The 21005-nt window shown below is 34.9% G+C and overlaps 1 protein-coding gene across 2 annotated transcripts in view; it reads left to right on the top strand.

The window, feature by feature from the left end:
• Window positions 1-21005, top strand: part of MMRN1 (multimerin 1) — a gene marked incomplete at both ends in the record, with an annotated part of 50963 nt that overhangs the window by 18739 nt on the left and 11219 nt on the right. For both annotated transcript variants that reach the window (XM_080697333.1, XM_080697332.1), the window contains 3 exons: window positions 10501-10611; window positions 12027-12200; window positions 17841-19823. In XM_080697333.1, coding sequence (XP_080553459.1) covers window positions 10501-10611; window positions 12027-12200; window positions 17841-19823 — 2268 coding nt within the window. The remainder of the gene's footprint in view (window positions 1-10500; window positions 10612-12026; window positions 12201-17840; window positions 19824-21005) is intronic.

The following is a 21005-nucleotide window of genomic DNA, read 5'->3' as shown; positions in this document are numbered from 1 at the left end:
TTTATTTATTTATTTATTTATTTATTTATTTATTTATTTATTTTTGGTGGAACTGGGGGTGGAATCCAGAGGCTTTCTACCTCCTGGGTATACTCCCAGACCCATTTTGTATTTTATTTGGAAACAGGGTCTCACTAAGCTGCTGAGAGCCTCACTAAGTAGCTGAGGCTGGTTTCCAACCTGTGCGATCCTCCTGTCTCAGCCTCCCAAGCACAGGAATTACAAGTGAGCGCCACCACGCCCGGCTCTTGGTAACTATTATAGAATCCTAAAATCTCATAAACTGTTATTTAACTTATCCCCCCACTTTTATTTTTGTTTCGTATAACATGTAAATGGAGTTCTTCATAATTATCTTGTTCTTAATTGCTGTAACCATATGCCATATTAAAATATCAGGAATACTAATTTTGTTAATAGGTAAATCATTAGCAGTGGCCTTATATAAAAATAATGGCCAAATTGTTTTGTTTCAGTTCAATTATTTGAACTAACCTGTATGTATATGAAATTCTATGTTGAAGAATATACTGAGTATATAAATACTTCTTTTTTCTTTTTAATCCTAATGGGCCCAGTGTTTTCAACTGAGATTTTAAGGATTTTCTGGTGGCAAAGCTGATCAAGCACAGAGTAACCTGCTGTGGCCTAATATCCATGTGACTATTATTTTGCTTTTGGCTTTCAACAGATCTCCTTTGAAAAATAAGATATGGCATCAGCATACATATTTTAGATGAATGAATATTACAAGAAAGGCCATTAGCAGTGGTGGCGAATTCAATCAACAGTGTAAGAGACTGTGATTAAAAATTAATGTAAGTGTGGAAAAGCCATTATGATTCACATTAAGAAAAAGAAAATCATAATACAAGAGCTCTAGGAATCTTACAGTTTAGTTAGGGATATTATATTTGGTTTTGCTAGCCCATACAATGAGAAATAGTAGGCAAATGTCTCCACAATGCTCTTTGCTCTGGATCTAGCCTGAATTCCAGATATAATAAAAAACAATTTATTTTCAGACTATAGAATGAATATATAATCAGATAAAACAAACTTAACAAAAATATTTTCTATTCTGAAAATATTTGGAAATGAGGTAACCATATGCCATCTTAAAAAGATACAAATACAGCCCTATTTTCAAAGAAACTCTAAGGATATATATATATATATATATATATATATATATATGCATGTATATATATGCATGTATATATATGCATGTATATATATGCATGTATATATATGCATGTATATATAAGCATATATATAAGAATATATATCCATATATAAGCATATATATGCATATATATGTATATATATGAGCATGTTTATTTTTTCATGTTTTACAAATTATTAAAAAGTCTAGACAATATTTAGCATTATATTTCTCTTCTTAAGTGAAGAAATATATTTGGGAAATTTTAATTCCATGATTAATTCTTGAAGACTCAAGTGTTTGTTTGCAGAGTACCTCTCTAGAAATTTAGGATGTCATTACACACCTTGTTGCATAGGGGCTGAATGGAGACAGGAGGCAGGGAGCAACTTTTGTAGATCAGAGACGGTCAGTCCTGGGCTTCAGCCAAAGAGGATGATCACTGTGCTTCCTTCTAGTATAGCTGTTCATTGATTTGTAATCAGTATGGTTTACTCTGTATGTGGAGGAAGAAGAAATACATAGAACACCATCATTATAAACATACACACACATAGGAAACAAAGACTGATTGACAATGTTGAATATCTATTTTGCATGTCATTCCCTATTGTCAAATTATTATATCAAATATACTTAAATTGAGTTTGAGGGCTTGAGCTTCAATTATTTAGTGACACTTTGTATTCTAATTGGAAGCAACCTGTGGGTACCTTCGATACTAGATTTACAAATTATTGTCTTAATTCACATTGACAAATATGTCCCAGAGCAGTTCTGATTTTGACCCTCTGTCACAATCGTGTAATTGAAAGGACTCCTATTCAGGTGCCTGCTGATCAAAATGTTGTAGAGAGATCTTCTTTCTATTGAAATCCATGGTGGGGACAATGCTCTGATACCAGGTATGTCCACATGTGCCAAGCTGTCAATTATCAATTCTAATTCAGGTTAGATTCCAAAAGAATGTCCCACTGTTCTTCACAATGCTCTGGCCATCTTTCTCTTCACTATTTTATTAACTTTTTTATTAGTTTTTATTAGTTTTTATTAACTTTTTTATTTGTGTGGTTTATGCACTGGTAGTATTGGGAACTCCTGTGTATTTTTTTCTACAAATCATTCTTGTTCTTCAAAATCTTTATCCTAGAATTTTTTGTTTTCTATGTTCTTATTTTTCTCCAAACAATTCTTGAGCTTGATTATCTTTATCCTAGAGTTATTTTCCCCTTTCTTCACATTTTTTTCCTTCTAATACCTACCCAATTAAATGCTACATCCCACTTTCTCCTTATTTTTTTACACTTTATAAATATGCCACAAGTCTTTTATTCTTGCACTGGAGAGAAAATCATCCCCTGTAAGAATAAGCAGTGGTCGACATCACTGCTCATGCTGTTTGATATGACAAGCTGCCTCACATATGGTGAGAATAATCAGTATGGCTGATTCATTCTTCAAACCTCTTCTGAGCCCCAAGGGTTAGGAATAACCTGCTTATGTAGCTACCATGACAATTATTTTGGGGCTAACACCACAAAGCACCGGGAGATTATTTTACTCAGAGAAAATCTATACATTGCTACATAGGCTTCACAAATCCCTGCTCCCCTGCAAGCTTTCTGCGCACAAGCAAAATTAATTCCATATGATAAAAGTTACAATTTCCTTTTAATTTGATTACACTAGGGAAATCTTTTAAAAATAAGGAGAAAAATCAGTAAATCATAAATAAAATAATGCTCCTAGCAATGGGACTCTCATTTTTCTTTTTCTTTCCATGTTTTACATCTTGCTGTATCTTTCACATTAGATCTATGTTCGAACTGTTATAAAAAGATGGTGTTCATCAAAATCCATGGGACATTTTTTTTTTGGTGTCTTATTCTACATATGTACTTTAACTGCAGCTCGGACAATCAAAATACTGGTAGTTATAGTTGTGGATTACCTTACTAAAAGTAAATTGACACTCTCAAAAGAAAACTACTTTTTAGAAGTCTAAGTGAATTGAATTTGTTTTAAAAAGGAGCATTAAGTTTAACACTGAAGTAATCAGTTTGATATGTTTTCAATTGTTATACCTTTTTGGGGATCATAGAGTTTTATTTTCAGAAAGGGATTTAATTTTTTTTTTGGTGGTACTGGGGGTGGAACTCAGGGGCTTTTCTACCTCTGGGCTATCCTCCCGGACCTATTTTATATTTTATTTGGAAACAGGGTCTCACTAAGATGCTGAGAGTCTCACTAAGTAGCTGAGGCTGGCTTTGAACCTGTGCAATCCCCTGTCTCAGCCTCCCAAGTGCTGGGATTACAAGTGTACACCACCATGCCTGGCTGGGATTTAATTTTTAGTAAGATATTCACGATATTTTTTGAAATGTCTGTAGTAACATATCACTCAAACCTATTTCATAAACTTTGTAATCATGTATTTTCCCAGTAGATGTCTCTAAAATATTCTGGCTTGCTTTAATAACACAAGTGAAAGGAATTTAAATTCAAATAGTGCTAGATTAAAGAGGATGAACAAAACCTTTTTGCAAATCTCTTAAAAATACAGTCTCTTTACTCAAGTTTTCTATATAGGAAGATATTTTATAGAAATGTTTTATAGAATCTATTATACATATTAGGAATACTGAAAGTATGTATGTACAGCTGTTAAATTGACTTCTACCACATTTTATAAACATATGACAAAAATTTTGTTTTACAAATGATATGAGATTATTCATCTACTTATAAAATAACCAACAGAGTTTTTGCATAAGCTTATATTAAACTATATTCCAATAATTTTAATTAAAATTATAGTATTTAGAAGATGAAAATATATATTTATCATATTTTTACATATCTTGTTTTTCTAAGTGGTGTTTAATTTTTTTTCCTTTTAGAAGTAACATTTCTTCCTGTAAGCATCTTTTTCCATTAAATTATGGCACATATAGTTAAAGAGTACTGCCCCCAAATGTCTTTGTTACACCAAGCTGCCTACTTTAAAGAGTAAATGTTATATTTACATTGAACATTCACCATGCGAAGTATTCACTTGATATTGCAGGAGCAGCTGGAAATCTATCTTGTCAAGCCACACAGGAAGGTTCTGTAGCTCGGAGGGGGAGGGAGCAAGCATCCTCATTACTGAGCTACCATTAATGACTTTCTCCATATGGCTTAAAGGCTTGGAAGGGGAAAAAAAGCAACTTGCAAATAAAACCTGTCTAATTAAAAAGAAAGAAAAAAGAACCAGAGCACTAAATAAGTAGCTGTTGCTTTTGCTTTTGACACTGGCTCACTCTGCCTCTCTGTCCTCTGGATCTACCATGGCCAGAGCTTCCAATTGCAGGGGAAAGGAAGAGGGGCGCTGTTCTTAACATTCATTGATATAAATAACTGCTCATCTGTTCTACACCTTTCAGAAAAGACCAAGAATAGGAAACTTAGAAATCTTTACATGACAAAGAAAGGGTCTATGTTTAGGTAGAAGAGAAGACAGATCGCTGGGAAAACCCAGAATCTGTGGCAGGCCTGTGGTAGAGAGTACATTTGGGTAGACACAAAGGTTGCTGAATGAAAAAATAAAAGACATCGATCAATGGAGCTCTTTATCACAGGGGAGTAACTGACTCCACCGTCAGAGATCCTATCAGCTCTGTGCAGCTGCTGGGTAAGTCCTGTGCAATAAACTGGGATGAATGAAAGTATTGAACTCCAGTTGACAAACAGAGGTAGGAAAAGATAACATGGACTATTCAATTTGTAAAACAGGCATTTCAAGTTTATTTTTAACAGCCTTGCAGGGACCACATCCCTTAAGATCAGCAGCAAAGAGGTTTTTGTGACAACTGGATCCCAAGGACCTTTGAGCCATGCTTAATAGTTGTTTTACTGCAGAGTAAAACTTTTTTACTTGGTGTTCTCTGTCTCTCTGCCTCTGTCTCTGTCTGTCTGTCTGTCTCTCTCTCTCTCTCTCTCTCTCTCTCTCTCTCTCTCTCTCTCTCTCTCCTTCTCTCTCCCTCCCTCCCTCTCTCACACACACATGCAATTATACTTATTATTTTGTCATTCAACACTTTGAATTATTTCCAATTGCATTTTCTTTCAAATCATTCTTTTCAAAACTTCACCATGATACAATTTTTTTCATTCTGCATATCTATTTTCACATAAAGAAGAACTTATCATCAAAGATTAGAATATGTAAGAAAGCTACAGACTTCCTTTTGATATTTTATTCATGTATTATTTTGTTCTTTCCAGTTTCTTTCCTTTTTTCCTTCTGACCACTTTCTATTTATTTTTCTTCACTTGTCACTGTTTTTAAATTATTTTTCTTATGCTTTTAGTCTCTATTTTGAAACCACTGATTTTTCTCTAGAGTATCACTTTCTATTCCCTTGTTTATAATGCAGCAACATTTGTCTAGATCACATGAATGGCGGGAAATTGTTTTGACTCTAAGGTCAATAGAAAATTAGACTTCTATGCTTTTCATTTGCTTCCTTTCTATTCCTGCCACTTTACCTTTTGGCTGGGTTTGTTCTTAGATCCTGAATATTTAGCGTCTTGCCTGAACTGGGTAGCTCAGAGAGAACTATGTCTTCATGAAGTGTTTCCACTCAAATCTCAACTAGGACCTGCAAAGACTTAAAATATACCCCCCTGCCTCCTCTTGCAGAGAGAGAGGAAGAGAGGGGGGGGGGACGGGGAGAGGGAGAGGGAGAGGGAGAGGGAGAGACAGACAGACACACAGACACACAGACACATAGACACACAGACACACAGACAAAAGATATCAGTTTCCCCAGTCCTTAAATGATACTAAATGAAACATAATATTATATTCTCCATATTAAATTAATAATATGCAATACTTTTTAAAAAGTTAAACAGAAGCCTGATTTTATTAGAATGTAAAATTACAAATTAAAATACAGCTTTGCTATTCAGAATAAATAATACCCAAACCAAACCAATCTGCCTCTTGATTTTGAAGACAGGGTTGGAATGGCAAGAGTCATAGTCAAATATTCATTCACTATTTCTGTAATATCGGGTAGTGTATGAAAGATTTAGAATGTATTACTTAATTTCTTAAATTAACACATATATTATATATAATAAATATAAGTAAAATCATGTTTTAATCATTTCTAAAGACTTTATTGATTTCTACAAATTATAGTATGTTTTCCTTTAGATGTGGATGACACCAGCTAAGTCATACCACTTTCAGAGGGACGATTTAATGTTGGGAGTGGCTTCAGACTTCTTTAAAGACTTCCTTAATTTCTAGTAACATCAGTGACATTGTCATCCTGATGAATTCTCAGTTAAGCTCTACCACAGTAAAGTGATTATATTCAAATTTTCCCAGCCTTTAAAACCTTTGTATTTTTAAATGTCCAATATTTTTATTACTAACTGAATTAGAAAATTCTCATAGGTATACCCTATTTTCATTTTCATCATTTTATAGATTTTTTTTGTTTTTTGTTTTTGTTTGTTTGCTTTTGGTTTTTTTTGTTGTTTTTTGTTTTTGGTGGTACTGGGGTTCCTGGAAACCCTTCTACCTCCAGGCTACACTCCCAGACACCAATTTTTTATATTTTTATTTGAAAACAGGGTCTCTTAAGCCAGCGTGGCTGGCTTCGAACCTGCACGATCCTCCTGTCTCCCCCTCCCAAGCACGGGGATTACAAGCGTGTGCCACCACGCCTGGCTTTATAGATCATTTTAAACATTATCTGGCCAAATCAGGGCAACATAAATTAAACAACATTTATTAGACTTTTCAGTTTTTTCATGTAAATGTAATTTTTCTATAATTTATTGGAAAATTTATTCATTTTTCTCACGAAACTGATTATTATTTAAGTATCATATACAAATAAATAGAATACATTATTGTGTAACATGACTATATATCTTATTGAGATTCAAAGTGACATTCAAATATACATGCACAAAACAACCCCTGATATGGTTTCATCCTAATCCATCCCACTACACCCCCACGTCTCTTCTTGTAGGTAGTCACTTCCTAGTAAGGTAGGTAGTGATGCTTTCATATATGGACATAATGTAACTTGCTTCCTTCCTCAAGCCTCCTTTCCCCGCCCTCCTTTCCCTGCTCAATCCTCTTCCACTACTCCTTGTTATCATGAAGTCCCTTTCCTGTTTTCTTTCTTGTTTTCTCTCTAACTTTCACTTATGAGAGAAAACCTATGACTCTTGATTTTTTGAGACTTGCTGATTTTACTTAGCATATGTTTTCTAATATTTCAAAATATTACCTAGTCGACTTAATTTTCTAAGGAGTTCTCTTCTTTTATTAGATACATATATTACAAAAAGTAACAAGAAACTGATTCACAATGATATTCCCTTAACAGAATTGTTATTTTATAGTACGTTCCAAATTTTTCTGTTCTAAAATGCTGTATTTCAAATATAAGATGAATCATGTTAACACTCTGATTTCATTTTCTAAGTGTTTCATTTACTGTTAAGACTATTCAATAAATTATTTTTTAATTTTTTTACTATTTTAAAATCACAAGGGAGCTTCTCAGAATTCCAGTTTAGCGAGACCTCCTTCAAGGCTGTGTCATAATGATGGAGAGAATGAGAAAATCAGGTGCCCATGAAAAACGCCTTTGTCATCTATTCATCTCACTTTTTCTTTATAATGCCACTTCCTTATGGAGTGGTGGAAAACTCAGTGTTTACAGTTGCTTTTCATTTCCATCCACAAGGAGACCCTGTTCTCTATAGGAATGGTAGAAGTCAAAGAAAAGTCCCATAGTATGGTGAAAAGTTGGTAGAAAAAGGCATTTGAATATTAACTTTGATTGTATACCACAAAATGGCCCAGTCTTTTTACTACAAGTACACTTTACTCCCAATAAAGTATCAGTCCAGTGTCTACCAAGTTATTGTTCTAACTTTAAATGCTTTTAGTTCTTGTGGCCTAACTCAAAAAGTTAATGGTATAAAAATGAAAAGACTACTGTTCTTGTTAAATCCAGTTCTTGGTCAGCGTTCTCACTGCTGTGACCCAAAGAGGTTGACTACACAACTCAGAGGAAATAAGATTTATTTGCTCATAGTATTTGGAGATTTCAGAGGTTCTGTACATGTCAGGCCAGGTTTGGAGCTCACGGCATGGTAGCAGAAAACAGAGAGAGAGAGAGAGAGAGAGAGAGAGAGAGAGAGAGAGAGAGAGAGAGAGAGAGAGAGAGAGAGAGAAAGAGGATTTGCTTTCACATCATTGATGTTGTAAGCAAGAGAAAGAGCATAGGGAAAAGAGAAGGTGTATGATCCCCAAGGCCACACCCCCCTTAGCAACCAATCCCTGTTTCCAACATTGCTGCCTTGTTCCTGTGAGGGCCAGGGGGACATTCTAAATAAAACCATTATAACCCACTTGTTCCTATTACTTCTATTCCTGCTCACAAGTTTGTGTCTTGCTTACTCTTCAACTGCTCAGAGAAACAGCAAAGGATGTGAGGTGGGAGTTACTAAGAAGGGCTCATCTTGACGCTTTATCCAGTGGTTCTCAAACTTCAGCCTGCACTAGAATCACATGGCAGGCTTATTAAAACAGATTGTTGTCCCTACCCAGAGTCTCTTAAGCTATTAGGTCTGGGTTGGGGTCTAAAAGTTGCAGGTCCAAAAGTTCCCACGAGATGTCCAAATTGCTAATCCAGGGACTGGGGTGTGAGAACCATTACTTTACTCTCTAGTTAAATTCTTGAGTACACTTAGATTTAAATTAGAAGTAAAAAATTTCTGTATTATGCCACCTAAGAATAAACCATGACAGAATATTTATGTAATTATTCAATATATATTTACAAAATAATTTGAAATTAGACTGTAGGAACCTTATTGCTAGGACCTAACTGATTAATGCTTTTCTCACCTACTACCGCTCCTAAATAATTAAACTCCCTCCCAACTACTTATTGTTTCTTACCACTAAATATATAAAAAATTACACAGAACTTTATATAATACAATGGAAGAGGGGAAAGGAAAGAAAACATTATCAAAAGAAAAACGGTGACTGTGAATAGAAACACATTAGTTTAGCTCAATGCCCTGAAGAAAAGGAATGCTAAATTCAATCTAGCAATAGAAACCAACCCAAATTAGTGCCAAATTTATTATATGGAGTGAAAAGCTTGAGTGTTGTTTCAGCCACATATGCCTTAGGGAGCATAATTAACATGTACCAGAGATACAGAATTTCACTGGTACATAATTTCACATGGGATAAAGCCTAGCCAGACACCAAACACTTGTTTGCACATGTTTGATATGCAGAACTCAATGAATTAAATTGCTCATTCAAAATCTATAAATTATAGACACGTATTACCTGATGTACTCAATATATGTAGTAAATTTTCTCTCTAAATTATCTTTCCAATAAAAATTATGCTCTCAGCCAGGCATGGTGGCACACACTTGTAATCCCAGCATTTGAGAGGCTGAGAGGAGGACAGTGGTTCATGGACAGCCTCAGCTACTTAGTGAGGCCCTTTGCAACTCAGCGAGACCCCGTTTCAAAATAAAGAATAAAAAATAGGGCTGGAGGTATAGCTTGGAAGTAGAATAACCCTGCGTTCCATCTCCAGTACTGCAAAAAAATAAAAAAATTAAAAATAAAAATTATGTTCGCATCTGAAATATTACCAGATTCTTGGGAAAAATATGTATAGGTATAAGAATTTCTATTTTTCTAAAATTTCACTGACACTAGGGATTGTTCCTCTTGAGATATGCCCATAATAGTTTACTTTAATTCCTTCAGAGACTACATATTTTTAAAACATCTGGGAAGGATGCATTTAAAAGGCAATATTAATTAAACAGTTTTTTTTTTTTACTTGTAGCTACTAATTATTTCCAAATAGTCACCAGTTGGAACTTGCATCGTTAAACACTCAGCCTTTGTGGCAGTCCGCTCATAAGGTTGCTGTAGTTTTTAACACATTTTAAAGTCCAATTATGCAGGCATTTTATATCCACTGGTTTATAAAACAGCCTCTACCCCCAGTCCAACCATTCATTTTTGCCTAAAGGAATTCTGAATAATTTTATCTTTCCGTGCAGAATTAGAGTCCTGCACTTCCAGCTGGGCTGTGGTATCATCATCATCACCCTGTGGATGGGGGCGGGGCAGTGTCCTGTGCAATCATCCCAGACTATCACGCTTCAGTAACTAGGAAAATGAATGTCAGCCACATTATTGCTCCGGACTGGAAAACATGACGAGCTTCCAATGTTTAACACTCTCTTCTCCTTCTGCTCCCATCTAGCCCAGGAACAGCAGCAACTGGTGCACAGCAACCAGGCTGAAAGCCACACCGCTGTTGATGGAGGGACAGCCCAGAAGCCTCAGCAGCAACAGCAAGACTGCAGTGACCCAGGTCATGGATTGTAATTACTATCCTCTCTAATCCAATTATTGTCAACACTGCTTATTTCAACTTCCAAACAAGAAATCTCTTGGCTGTCAAGTGTGTGGCGGTGGCACATTAACACACCTCACAATCCTTTTCTGTTGGTGTTAGAAGTTGAGAGAAACTGGGAGCACTAAAGGTCCCAGGGCGCAAGGACCATGTGTAACTAGTGGCGTGCTGTGTGCAAACACAGAAGGAGAATAAAGTGCGGGTATACTTGATTGTGAGTTTAGAAAATCCGTTTCGAAACAGGTTTCCAAAAGAAAAACTAACTTTGTCTTCCAAACAATATAAAAATGAAAAGAATATTTTTGTTGTTCTTTTTGTGGCATTGGGGTTGAACCCAGGGGCATTTTATTTCCAAGCTACACCCTTAGCCTTTTTATTTATTTATTTATATTTTGCTTATTTATTTTTTTTGTTTTGAAACAGAATCTTGCTAGGTTGCTGAGAGTGTCACAGCTGAAATTGTCCTTGAACCTGCAGTCCTCCTGTTTAAGGCTCCCAAATACTGGAATTACAAGCATGTGCCACCATGCCTGGCTCATGCAAGAATCTTTGGTTAGACTCATCTAGTTACTTTAATTTGTTATATTAAGGCTCTCCACTGATGCATTATTTGTATATAGAGAAGCTATTGATTTTTGTATGTTCATTTTGTTCCCTGCTACTTTGCTAAATTTATCAGCTCTATTTCATTCATAGTAAAAACACTGAATAAGCTAGAGGTAAAAAGGAACTAACCTCAATCTCATGAAAGCTATATGCAACAAACCCAAAGCCAACATTATATAGAATGGGGGAAAACTGAAAGCATTACCTCTTAAAACAGGAGCAAGAGGGATAAGGATATGCATTCTCCAATTTAAAGTCAATATAGTACTTGAAATTGTAGCTGGAGCAATTAGGCAAGAAAAGTAAATTGAAGGCATATACATAAAAAATAAGCCACCCACCTTATCCCTGTTTATAAATGAGCTTATCCCATATTTAGAATATCCTTAAAAGCTTCATCACATGAAATGGGTCTTTGAATTTAAAGTAGAACATGGGCCATTAGCTCTGTAACCTCAAGCAAATTATTTTGGTTTTCCAATCCTCAGTTTTTACATCTACTGACAGTGTGATAATAACTCTTTATGAGTTAAAAACACCGACTAAAAATTTTAGGAAACATTGCAATACTTTATAAAAAATATTAATACCTTTCCTTAAATAGCCTTAACATTCAGGTTGCCATTTGGTAAATGGATGTAGTTTATTTTTCTAACTATATTAGTGCAAACATGGTTCATTTGAATAATCTTTAATCCTACAGTTAAATTTGAGTGATTCTAAACATATACTTTTAATGGTCAACTTTTCTTTCCTTCTACACGCAGCGCTGGTACAAAAACTGTCTGACCAGGTGAGCCACCAGGCCCTGAAACTGACTCTACTGCAGAAGAAAATGGACAATATTTCTTCAGCTATGGATGATGTTAGGAACACATATTCCTCCCTAGAGGGGAAAATCAGTGAAGATAAAGGCAGGGAATTTCAATCTTTTCTAAAAGGTAAAACTAAACTAGAATAAATTATTTATTCAGTTCAAAGGCAATGGATTCATTTATCTTTTCTCACATTTCATTTGGATCTTTGCTTTAGATTGAGTGGCATGAAATTTATACCATATTTTTAATGAGGTATTTTTAAATCCCTCACCTTCTGAAATAATTTAAAATACTGTCTTGAAATATTTTCTTTACTACATACACAAATCTTTGATTATCCCATCTGGTTAATTGATATTATGTACCTAGCTATAGTCTAACTTGTATTTATGGTTAAAATGAGTGTGTAAATGCTCTATGGGTGATTATCTAGGATAAAGATTATGGTGAAGGGATGATTATCAGGACAACTAGATGCATGGTCAACTCAATGTTATAGAAGGAATGTTGGGGATAAATCTGAAGTGATTATCCGAGAAAGTATCTAGATCATGATATATATAATCAATAAAATAAACTACAACATTCCAGTCAGAGAAAGAAAATTTCTGTATAAATTGAATTAACTTTGCCTGGATTTTATGTTCTTAAAACAAGTTTAGCTGGGCATGATGTTGCATGCCTATAATTAATCCTAGCATACATGCATTAAGCTAAGACAGGAGGATCTCAGGTTTAAGGCTAGTTTGCAAAAATTTAGAACCTGTTTAAGGAAGAAAGAAAGAAAGAAAGAAAGAAAGAAAGAAAGAAAGAAAGAAAGAAAGAAAGAAAGAAAGAAAGGGCTGGAGCTGTATCTCAGAAGTAGAACACCCCTTGGTTCAATCCCCAGTACAAAAAAAAAATTCAAAAGCAGGCCTTTTGCCTTTCTGAGGACTCTAAAATCAATTTCCTGCTCATTCAGCTTGTTGGCACTTTATTTTCTTATTTATTTATTTATTTATTTATTTATTTATTTATTGGTGGTAATGGGGTTTCTGGAAGCCCTTCCACCTCCGGGCTACGCTCCCAGACCTATTTTATATTTTGAAACAGGGTCTCTTAAGCCAGCACGGCTAGCTTTGAACCTGCGCGATCCTCCTGCCTCCACCTCCCAAGCGCATGGATTACAAGTGTGCGCCACCAAGCCCAGCGCACTTTATTTTCTTGTAGCTGTAGGACTGAGGTTTGAACCCAGGGGCAATTTACTTTGGAGCTATAACTCTAGCCCTTTATTTATTTGTTTTTGTAAAGCAAGACTATATCTTTATTAATAAAGTAATTGTGACTTTTGGAAAAAAGTTTTAAAATGTTCTGTGCCCTTTAAATTATTATTATTATTATTTTTGTGGTACTGGGAATTGAATCCAGGGGCATTCCACCTCTGAGCTACACCCCCAAATATACATATTCTTTATTTTAAAACAGAGTCTGACTAAGTTGCAGAAGGCCTAAGTTGCTGAGGCTGGCCTTGAACTGTGATCCTTTTGTCCCTGCCTCCCACCTACTGGGATTACAAGCATGCACCACCTTGCCCAGCTCCCTCTTAATTTTTTATTTTGAGACGGGATCTCACAAAGCTGCTGAGGGGTGTCCCTAAATTGCTTAAGCTATCCTCAAATGTACAATCCTCCTATCTCAGCCTCCCAAGTACGGGGATTATAGTCATGCAACACCACTCCCAGTCCCTGTTTTCTTAATATCTGCAACTAAGTCTTGTTCTTGGTTTAAAGAGGCCATCTCATTTCTTGACTCTTGGCTTTCCTCCATCTCCGAAGTCAGCTACAGTGCGTTGAGTCCTCATGACAACTACCCAACCTCCTCTCTTTTCTCTTCCACTTTTAAGGACTCACATGATTAAAGTGAGTGACCTGAAGGGCTCAGGGCAATCTCCTCATCTCTTTAAACTTTAATCACCTTTGTGAAGTGCTTTTTGCCATACAAAGTAACATTGATAAGTATTAAGAATTAATTGTGGACCTCTTGTAAGGAGAGGGGTATGCATGCTTCTGTGTACCATCAATATGTATATATTGTGGCGGGGTGTGGTGGCGCACGCTTGTAATCCCTGTGTTTGGGAGGCAGAGACAGGAGGATTGCGCAGGTTCGAAGCCAGCCGCGCTGGCTTAAGAGACCCTGTTTCCAAATAAAAATATAAAATAGGTCTGTAAGTGTAGCCCGGAGGTAGAAGTGTTTCCAAGAACCCCAGTACCACCAAAAAAGAAGAAAAAAAGATGTATATATTTTAATTGCTAGGATTGTGTTATGCATGGGGTTCAATAGCATCACCTGAGATTTGCAACCAGTCCTGTCTAAGGGGACAGGAGGAGGCTTTGAGGAAAAGAACCACCTCACCTCATGAGTAAAGGATCAGGAGGAATTAACCAGGCAATAGGTTTCAGGTAGGGCTTGGATGTTCCTGTCAATTAGTTTAATTATTAGGAGTTTCCCATTCATAGAATTTATTCCATTTCCAAGTTTTGGGATTAATGCTTCCCCTTGACTTTGTTTATTCATAAATAAATCACTGTATTTCCCCCATTTCTTTCTTTCACAACCTTATTTATTTTTTCCTCTACTAGGGTACACAGTTTAAAAAGAAGTATTTTTTATATTTTTTTATTTGGAAACAGGGTCTCTTAAGCTTAGCGTGGCTGGCTTGGAACTTGCGCGATACCCCTGTCTCCGCCTCCCAAGCACGGGGGTTACAAGCGTGCACCACCACGCCCGGAGCCATAATTTTCTTGTTAATCATGTAAATGGTGCTATTCAGGGACTGGAGGAAAAACCCTGTCCAACAGTTGGGTTGGCCAAAATTACCCAAGCCATCAAAGAGGAAATCTATGACCTGAAGTGATAGCATAAGAAGAAGTCAGAGAAACAGTCTTCCATTGACTATAACCCTATGAATGACATTTCTTTAGCAAAATTTGGATATTAACATGAGACTTGAGAAATTAGGCCTGTGAACTGGTTTTGGTGACCTACAAACCTACTAAACATGCCTGCCACTGACAGAGGAAAAAACAAAGAGGAACAATAAGTGAAATTCCCTACTCAGTAGGAGGGATTAATTGCATCCTGAACACAATCATTACTTCTTAAAGCCAGAGGGCTTGTAGTTAATAAATGTTCTTAGAGGAAACCAAGACTAAACCCGTCCCCAAGACACCACACTCTCCTAGCAAAATCACAGCTTCTTCTCCTGTTTATTTCATATCCAAGGTTAAGAACACTGCTTAATCTGCTAGTAGCCACAGAAACTGTTGAAAATTAAATGTTCCAACTCCTGACGGGGCACTTGAATGTTTTGAAAATGTCCTGCATTCACAACCACAGAAGGGATGTGTAGTTGTATCTGGTATCAAGTATAGTTAATATATTTAAGTATAACACTATATTTTTAAAAAATAGAATCATTTAAGTCACATGAAACAAAATCAAAGGAGTATAACATGATGTACCCACACAGATATTGACCGCTCTGACTTTTTTTGCAACATAAGATTCTTACATAAATTTTTCTTTAGTAACAAAATGTAGAAATGTAAACTGAAAATTTCTTTATTCCCAAATAAAATTTTAAGCTAATAACCTGTTTGGAATCTTTCAGGCACTGCTGTGATTTTGCTCTTTCTCCAATGTATTTTTTTCCACAAAGATTTTAAAGTATTACAGCTAAAGTACCTGATATTTTTGTTTCATTTTTTCCAAATTACTTTGACCAAGATTTTATACTGAATTTTATCTAGCTACAGTGTTTTCACTTGTTATTTTTATTTTGCCTTTCAGGTCATGTAGATTTGAGTTTGCTAATGGAAAACACATGTTGTCATTGGCTGAATCTAAGTAACTCAATAGAGCTAAATTTTAATTTACCTATTCAATCTTGAAAAAAAACAAGTCAAAATTATGAGGCTATAAAGTCAAAGAAGGCCAATTTTTAATATCAAATATAGTGTTGTACTTCATCAAGTTTTCAGAATGAGTAGAATTAAAGACAATTTTATCTAAAGGAAATGACTAAAGTATTCTTCAGAGAAGGCAATAAAATTAATTATACTATGGAGTAGCCCCTTACAATTGACAAACCTAACATATTCACTAAGATCAGAAAACTAACTTTCTAAGTTTCCTTTTCTTTATAGGAATTATATTATATACTTAATGAACATTTGTTAAATAAATAGGTGACAGGTTAAATGCTAGTCAAATATAGAAAATAAAATTACTTTAAAACTTTTCTAGCTTGTTATTTGATACAAAAGCTAGGATTGTTTCTGTATAATTTTCCTTAATTGTGGCTATTCAAACTTTTCTAATTTGGCCTTTTCTTTGTACTTTGGTGCTGTGTGTCACTGACTTCTATTTCATATTTTGAATGTTTTTTATTAATTTCTATTATTGCATACAAATTTATCTTCAGATTTTTTTAGACTACTAAGTTGATTTCAGTTTCTTCTGGGTTTAGCAAATGTAAAATAAAATGTTTTCATTTTTTCCCTCTCACTTAGCAACATTACTTTTCAGAGAGTAGCATTTCCAGAGATATTTTTGTCCATATAAAAAACATCCTGTTTTACAGATTTGCCTTTGTATCAGATTAATTATTATTGAGTTTAAGTAATACATCATTCTATTTTTATAATTGCTTTTTCATGATACTTTACTGTAAGTTGCTCATGCATGTTAAATACTTTTTAAAATGTGCTGACAAAATAGAAATATATAGAGCCTATATTTATTTTTTATCCTGTAATGACCTTTTTTCGAATAGGCCTCATAGAAAGTATAACTCATTTGAGATACTCTATTGTACAGAACTTCCTTTTGAAAATCTTTGGTATTATGTGGCCTGTATTTTGTATTGTGGCCATTGTATTGCGGTCCCCTCTCTCTTTTATAATTTGAGCGGATATATCTTCCAATTATATATGCTTCATAGCTAAATACTATATGTCTCAAATATATGTTTTACTTTTTTTCTGAATGAAACTTATGTTTTTTACATTTTTAAAATACTATTTCCTATTTGCATCCTTTGTAATAATCTATAACCTTTTTCTTTTCATTTTGTTTTTAATACTATTTTTAAGCCTACCACAATCTTCATTTGTCATCAGTCTCTGCTTTTATGTTAGAAACAATAGTGCATTTTCATTAGTGTCAAGTTCCTTCTTTTCTTTCTGTTAGAATTTAATGTTTGATAATCAAACATATCCTGAACTTCTGTTTTGATTTGAGGCTCTGATCCTAAAACTCTTGTTTTACTATTTTATCATTATTATGCACCATTATTGATACCTGTGAAAATACTTCATATTTTTCCTCGACTCAGTAAGCTTCTTTCTTGCAGTCAATATTTTAGCTATTATTGACTAAAAACAAATGTTGAACCGGAAAACTAATGACACAGTCATGAGCTAATAACAGATATTATTTACTAAAAATCCAAAGTCTTCTATTTTCACTAGAACTAGACCTAGAATTACTGCATAGTAGGGGCTAGTCTAGTAATTCCTTTGAGTCTTTCATTCATTGAACCTTTAGTTTGTAATTCTAGTATATTCTACATTGCAGTTGATTCCTCTCAAAATTATTGGTTAAGAAGGTTTTTACCTTCTTTTATTAATATTTAGTCTCAAACTTTTTATCTTCTTAGAGATATCAAAAGTTTTTCATCATTAAAACCATGCATTTCTAATTATCTATGATCTCTTTCTTCAGGTCTAAAATCTAAGAGTATTAATGATCTGGTCAAGGATATAGTAAGAGAACAATTTAAAGTCTTTCAAAATGACATGCAAGAGACTGTTGCACAGCTCTTCAAGACTGTATCGAGTCTGTCAGAGGACCTTGAAAACACCAGGCAAATAATCCAACAAGTGAATGAATCTGTGATTTCAATAGCAGTCCAACAAAAGTCAGTTTTCATGCAAGAAAATAAACCCATTCTGTCTGAGATAGTAGACCTGAAGAATCGCATTATGAATGTAAGGCAAGATATGACTTTCACATGTGAGAAGCCCATTAAAGAGCTAGAAGCAAAGCAGGCTCATTTAGAAGGTGCTCTAGAACAGGAGCGTTCGAGAGGCATTCTGTATTATGAATCCATCAACAAGACTCTTTCTAAAATGAAGGAAGCACATGAGCCGCTTTTATCAGTGGAACAAATCTCAGACAAGAAGAGCATTACAGATGCTGAATCAGTCAGCAGTAATGTCACCAAGTCCATGTCTATTCTGCATGAGAAGTTAAACAAGCAAGGTTTGATGATGCTGCAGATGTTGGATGATTTGCACACCCAAAATAGCAAGATTAGCAATCTCTCCATCAATATGAAGGTGGAGAAAGAATCTGTCAGGGGTGAATGTGAAGACATGCTATCTAAATGCAAAAATGACTTTAAGTTTCAACTGAAGGACACAGAAGACAATTTGCATTTGCTAAACCAAACCTTGGCCGAGGTTCTCTTTCCTATGGACAGTAAGATGGATAGGATGAGTGAGCAACTGAACGATCTGACATATGACATGGAGATCCTCCAGCCCTTGCTGGAGCAGAGAACGCCACTCAAACAGACCGTGACATATGAACAATCCAAGGAGGCACTGGTTATAAAGAAGAAGGTGGAAAATCTTATTAGTGCTGTCAATAGTCTGAATGTTCTTATCAAAGAACTTACAAAAAGGCACAATTTGCTCAGAAATGAAGTCCAGAGTCGTGATGATGCCTTTGAAAGGCGTATTAATGACTTTGCCTTTGAAAGGGAGGATGGTCTTAATAAGACAGTGACTATCATAAATAATGCCGTTGATTTCATCCGGGATAACTATGTGCTAAAAGAAACTTTAAGTAATACCATTTATAATCCTGAGATTTATCATAACTGTAACCAAAATATGGAAACCATTTTGACATTTATTCCTCAATTCCAGCGTTTGAACGATTCTATTCAGATTTTGGTCAATGACAATCAGAAATACAATATTGTTTTGCAAGTTGCCAAGGCCCTTGCAAATATTTCTAAAGGTGAAAAACTAAGTCAATTCAACTTTCAGAAGATTTATCAAATGTTCAATGAAACAACTTCCCAGATGATGAAATACCAGCAAAACATGAGTCGTTTGGAAGAAAATGTACTCTCAACCACTAAGATTTATAAAAGTTTTGAAACTCGGTTGCAAGGCATCGAATCTAAAGTGACCCAGACACTCATACCTTATTATGTTTCACTTAAAAAAGGTAGTGCAACTATAAATGAGAGAGATCAAGCTCTTCAACTGCAGGTATTAAATTCCAGATTTAAGGCACTAGAAGCCAAATCTATCCGTCTTTCAGTTAACCTCTCTCTGCTTAACAAAACTCTTCATGAATTTTTAACATGTCATAATGTTTCTACAAGCACAACCAAACAAAATGCTACCATGGCTCAGTGGATAAAATGTTCCCCACCAGACAGTCAGCTTCTTCAGAAAGGTCTGAAAGAAACAGTAGAATCAATAATTGAAATTAAAAGTCAAGCTGCGCTATCTAATTTAACTCTGTATATAGATAGATTGTTATCTGATAGTCTAGCAAATGCTGTCAAGTCTCAGAAACAAGTAAAATTGCTGAAGAAACCTAATACACTTAAGAAACCAACAGTGAATCTTACAACCATCCTGATAGGCCGGACTCAGAGAAACACAGACAACATTATATATCCTGGTAAGCCATCACTGAAAAGTGACTTCTGACCTGTCTTTTTATTTAAGTGATATTTAGTAGACCTGTACAGTTTAACAAGATTAGAAATATAAATGATTCCTAATTGAATTTGGATTGTCAATTAATGAAAAGAACCTGGTATATCATTTGAAAGTGATGTTATATAAGTTAGATAGCAACACAAAACAAATAATTCTATTGTACCTATTCATCTATATGTTTTTCAAGTTTTTCTGACAAACCACTCCACTATAAAATAATCATAACTCCTCTCATAGATTAAATTTCTGCATTAATAACTAAAGAAAGCTATTAGACAGTATTTTTCTTCATAAGTAAGACCAGAAATTTATTTTGGTATTATTGGACATCATATCAGATAATAATAAGAACTTGATAACTATTTGTTAAATGACCACACGCATGAATACCAAGTCAAATCACTTTTATATAATTTTGTAGAGTGTGATATCTTTGAAAACTGGGAGCAATGGGTGGAGTATAGTATGATTCAAAAGCATGAAGCTAGGAGAAGTACATAGCATGATTACAGAGAATGCCATTAGGGTAACAAGACATTACTGAGTGAGCCTTGGAAAAGCAGTTAGAATAATATGTAAGGAAGAGATAGCTGAAACAGAGAAGAGGGATGCAAGAAATATGAGGAAATAATGAACAGAAAAAGAGAAACTAATCTGAGATTCAAATTTTGATTCTGGTCATAATTGTATAAGTTGAGTCATCTTCCATAATAGTAGCTGTAGGGAAAAGATTCATGACACTGGGTCTCAGTTTCTTCCTTCAAAGCGATGGGATTGCAGTGAGTTATTTGTTGAGGTCATGAGGAGAAATGAGCTGAAGATTGCATTATTGTAAACAAAAACAGCAAACAAAAGCCGAGCAGCTGTTCACAGTTTTAGTGCATAGCACTTAGAAAAGAAAAAAACTAAAATATTCTGAAGTTTTGAATTTGGGTAATGAGAGGATAGTGGTAACATTAACAGATGTTCTAAGCACTACTGGAGAAGCGCACATTTGAGAGGGACGGGGAATTCAATGTGGTGCATATAAGCTGCTTAATAGTCTCTCTGTGTGGAAGAAGCAGTTTTTCGATGTTTGTCATACGAGTGATATGGGATTACAGTTTTGCAATGAGAACAGCTTCTTATACTTACTAGAAGA

This window comes from Muscardinus avellanarius (assembly GCF_963383645.1).
Source record: "Muscardinus avellanarius genome assembly, chromosome: 6".
NCBI lineage: Eukaryota > Metazoa > Chordata > Mammalia > Rodentia > Gliridae > Muscardinus > Muscardinus avellanarius.
This window is presented reverse-complemented; position numbering and strand designations above follow the sequence as displayed.